This window comes from Fulmarus glacialis, unplaced genomic scaffold (genome assembly GCF_000690835.1).
Source record: "Fulmarus glacialis isolate BGI_N327 unplaced genomic scaffold, ASM69083v1 scaffold28057, whole genome shotgun sequence".
In the NCBI taxonomy this organism is placed as follows: Eukaryota; Metazoa; Chordata; class Aves; order Procellariiformes; family Procellariidae; genus Fulmarus; species Fulmarus glacialis.
This window is the reverse complement of record NW_009221860.1, coordinates 1-2,856: the sequence shown is the minus strand read 5'-3', so window position 1 is coordinate 2,856 and position 2,856 is coordinate 1. Positions and strand designations below refer to the sequence as shown.

The 2,856-nt window shown below is 56.1% G+C and overlaps 1 protein-coding gene across 1 annotated transcript; it reads left to right on the top strand.

Annotated features, from left to right (window-relative positions):
- Positions 1-1,037: 1,037 nt before the first annotated feature.
- Positions 1,038-2,823, top strand: LOC104079280 (leukocyte immunoglobulin-like receptor subfamily A member 6; the record flags this gene model as incomplete). The annotated part of the gene is made up of 5 exons (XM_009581268.1): positions 1,038-1,068; positions 1,159-1,194; positions 1,396-1,659; positions 1,907-2,191; positions 2,684-2,823. Coding segments are annotated over exons 1-5 (756 nt in total), but the record flags the coding sequence as incomplete, so codon positions are not given.
- Between the last annotated feature and the right edge of the window lie 33 nt (positions 2,824-2,856).

Sequence of the window (2,856 nt, the reverse complement as noted above, 5' to 3'; positions counted from 1 at the left end):
AGTGATGCACAATGCAATTGCTCACCACCCGCGCTGACCGATAACCAGGTAGCGATCGGTACTTCCTGGATCACGCCTACCATTCATATACTGAGCATGACATCACATGGTATGGAATACCCCATTGGCCAGCTGGGCTGGCTGTCCTGATTATGTTCCCTCCCATCTCGTGTACCTAGCTCAGTCAGTAGGCACGGGAGCTGTCCTTGGACTAGGAGGGCACTTAGCAACAACTGAAAACATCAGTGTGTTATCAACATTCTCCTCATACTAAATCCAAAACACAGCACTAGCAAGAAATTTAACCCTATCCCAGCCGAAACCAGGACAGCCTGACAGCAAATGGAGCAATAAAATATCTGTTTTAATGGCACAGAATAAAAAAGAGGAATATAGATCGCAAGTAAATCTTACGCCCCTTCAGATGCTGGGCACATCTCCACAGATGGGATTTGCCCAGCATGCCGTGGGAAAATCTATCCAGGGTCCACCAATGCTGCAGGAAACTGGGGTGCCCTGCCTCCGAAGGGATGTAAGATTTACTTGCTATCTATAGTCCCCTTTTTATTCTGTCTTATTAAAACAGCTATTTTATGACACCACTTGTTGTTGGAGCTTTCTCACAGAGATTCAGAAAGAGTCCTGCGCTGTCTCTTCTCCCCGCCCTGCTTGCAGAACATCACCCTATTTCGCAAGGGCTGAGAGGAAGCCATTTCCCCATCAAGTGACCAGAGCCAAGAAAGAGAAACTAAAAGCCCCGGTAGCTTCTCTCCTAAGGTCCACAGGATCCTAAAGCCAGGTCATCACGGGTGCCCAGCCCTGGGCAGGTGACTGGGACATTCTGGTTCCAGTTCAACCATCCCAGCCCTGCAATTGTGTCTGCAGAAACCCAAGCTGTGGGACAGAAGGTGGCTTGTGGCAACGAGGACGTATCAGGACCCACAAGAAGCCACCCAGCTGCTCAGTGCCTCCAGCCAACGCCTTTCTCTGAAGAAGCCCTGCTTAAGCCAAGGACAGAGGGAGCCAAGAGGGACACGATGCTGCCCGTGACCCACATGCTAGCCTTCGGTGAGTGCCAGAGGCTGTGTGGGCTCCCAGGGAGGGACATGAGGCGTCCAGAGACTCCACAGAGATGTTACACAGCTGTTTTTCTTGCAGGTGCTTGGCTGGTGGCACAGAGCAAGGCTACACCAAGTGAGTATCATGAGGGGGTACACGGGGAGTTTGGACACATCTCTGGGCCCCCACCCATCTCCCAGGGCTCTTCCCCAGCCCCACAGAACAAAACTTGCCCTTGTGTGGAGATGGGGCCTGGAGCCAGCCCCAGGCTCACTGCAGGGCAGCTGGGCGCTGGGGACTCCCTGTCTGTCTGGCAGCATCTCTCTCCCTGTGCAGGTGCCCCCACAATCTCCATCTTCCTGAAGCCGCCCGGGGTGATCCCACCAGGAGGCTCCACCACCATCTGCTGCAGTTGCCAGTGTGACAGTGGGAAGTTCGTGCTGTACAAGAATGGCAACCGTACCCTGGAACTGGGAGGCAGCAGGGCTGACTTCTCCATCTCTAGTGCCACCCAAGAGGACACAGGTGCCTACAGCTGCCACTACCTGAGTGGAGGCACTGTGCTGGCTCGCAGTGAAACCCTGGATGTCACAGTGCAAGGTGAGAGATGTGCTGTTACCCCTTTGCGTGGGGTCAGACACCACGTGGGCAGACCGGGGTGCACGTAGCCACTTGGCTTCCCCGTCCACATGACAGGCAGGGGTTTTCCCCTCTTCCTTAGTTTGGAGAGGTGGGGACCATCTTCACCTCTGTCTGAGCCAGGTGGTGGGGTCATGGAGATCCCGGTGGCTCCTGGCACCATGTCAAAGCCCTGCACACCTTCTCATGCTCTCTCCTCTCCCCCCAGAGTTCAGTCTCCCCAAACCTGTCCTCTCTGTCCTGCCTGGGCATGAGGTGGCTGCAGGAGCTTACGTGATCTTCCGTTGCACCATCGCACACTCCAAAGCCGGCTGTTTCCTGTACCTGGAGGGCCAGATCAAAGCCCTCAAATTACTCTCAAAGGAACGAGATTATTTCAACATCTCCCCTGTGCATAAAGGCAATGAGGGACGCTACAGCTGCCAGTGTTTCACCAGGACTACTTCGTTCGAATGGTCTGCTGTCAGCAAGACCCTGGATTTGGTGGTGAGAGGTGAGACATCCCCCCCAGCCACATCCTACTCTTCTCTTCCTCGCTGACATCTGCCACGTCCTGGGGCAACTAGAAAAGAGGATGTGGGGAAGAAAGCAGCTGTAATAGGGGCCCAAGGAGAGGATTACAGCTTCCTTCAGATGTGTTTGAGCCTTGCCGACTCCTCAGAGACCCTATAGATGACCTATAGACCCTATAGACACAGGGTTGCTAGGCTACCAGTTGGGGGGCAAGGGTCAGGGGACACCTATGCCTGCACCCACCAGCCCCAGGGACAGTCGTACCTCTCGTTGCAGCCCAGTGGCACCATCTGGCTGGCAGTGGCAGGTGAGGGCCAGCTCCATGTTCCTGTCCTCCTCCCCATCTTTGGTGCCACTGGGCGTGGTGACAGGTCAGAGACTGTGGGGAGGGGGTGTCCGACGGGGAGGTAGAGCCGACAGGACCCCTTGGGGCCCCTTTGCTCCCCATGAACTTCCCTCTATCCCTCTTTAGCCCAGGAGCTTCCCAGCGCGCCCCTTGTCCGCGTGTGTCTGTTTGCCCTGGGAGCCCCTCCGTCCCCTTGGGTCCCCTGTGGCCCCCACGGGACTCCTTTGGTCTGGGAGCTCCCGGGGGGCTCCTCCCGGGGGCTCCCAGTGAGTGTCCCTTCCTCTCCCCTGCAGATTACA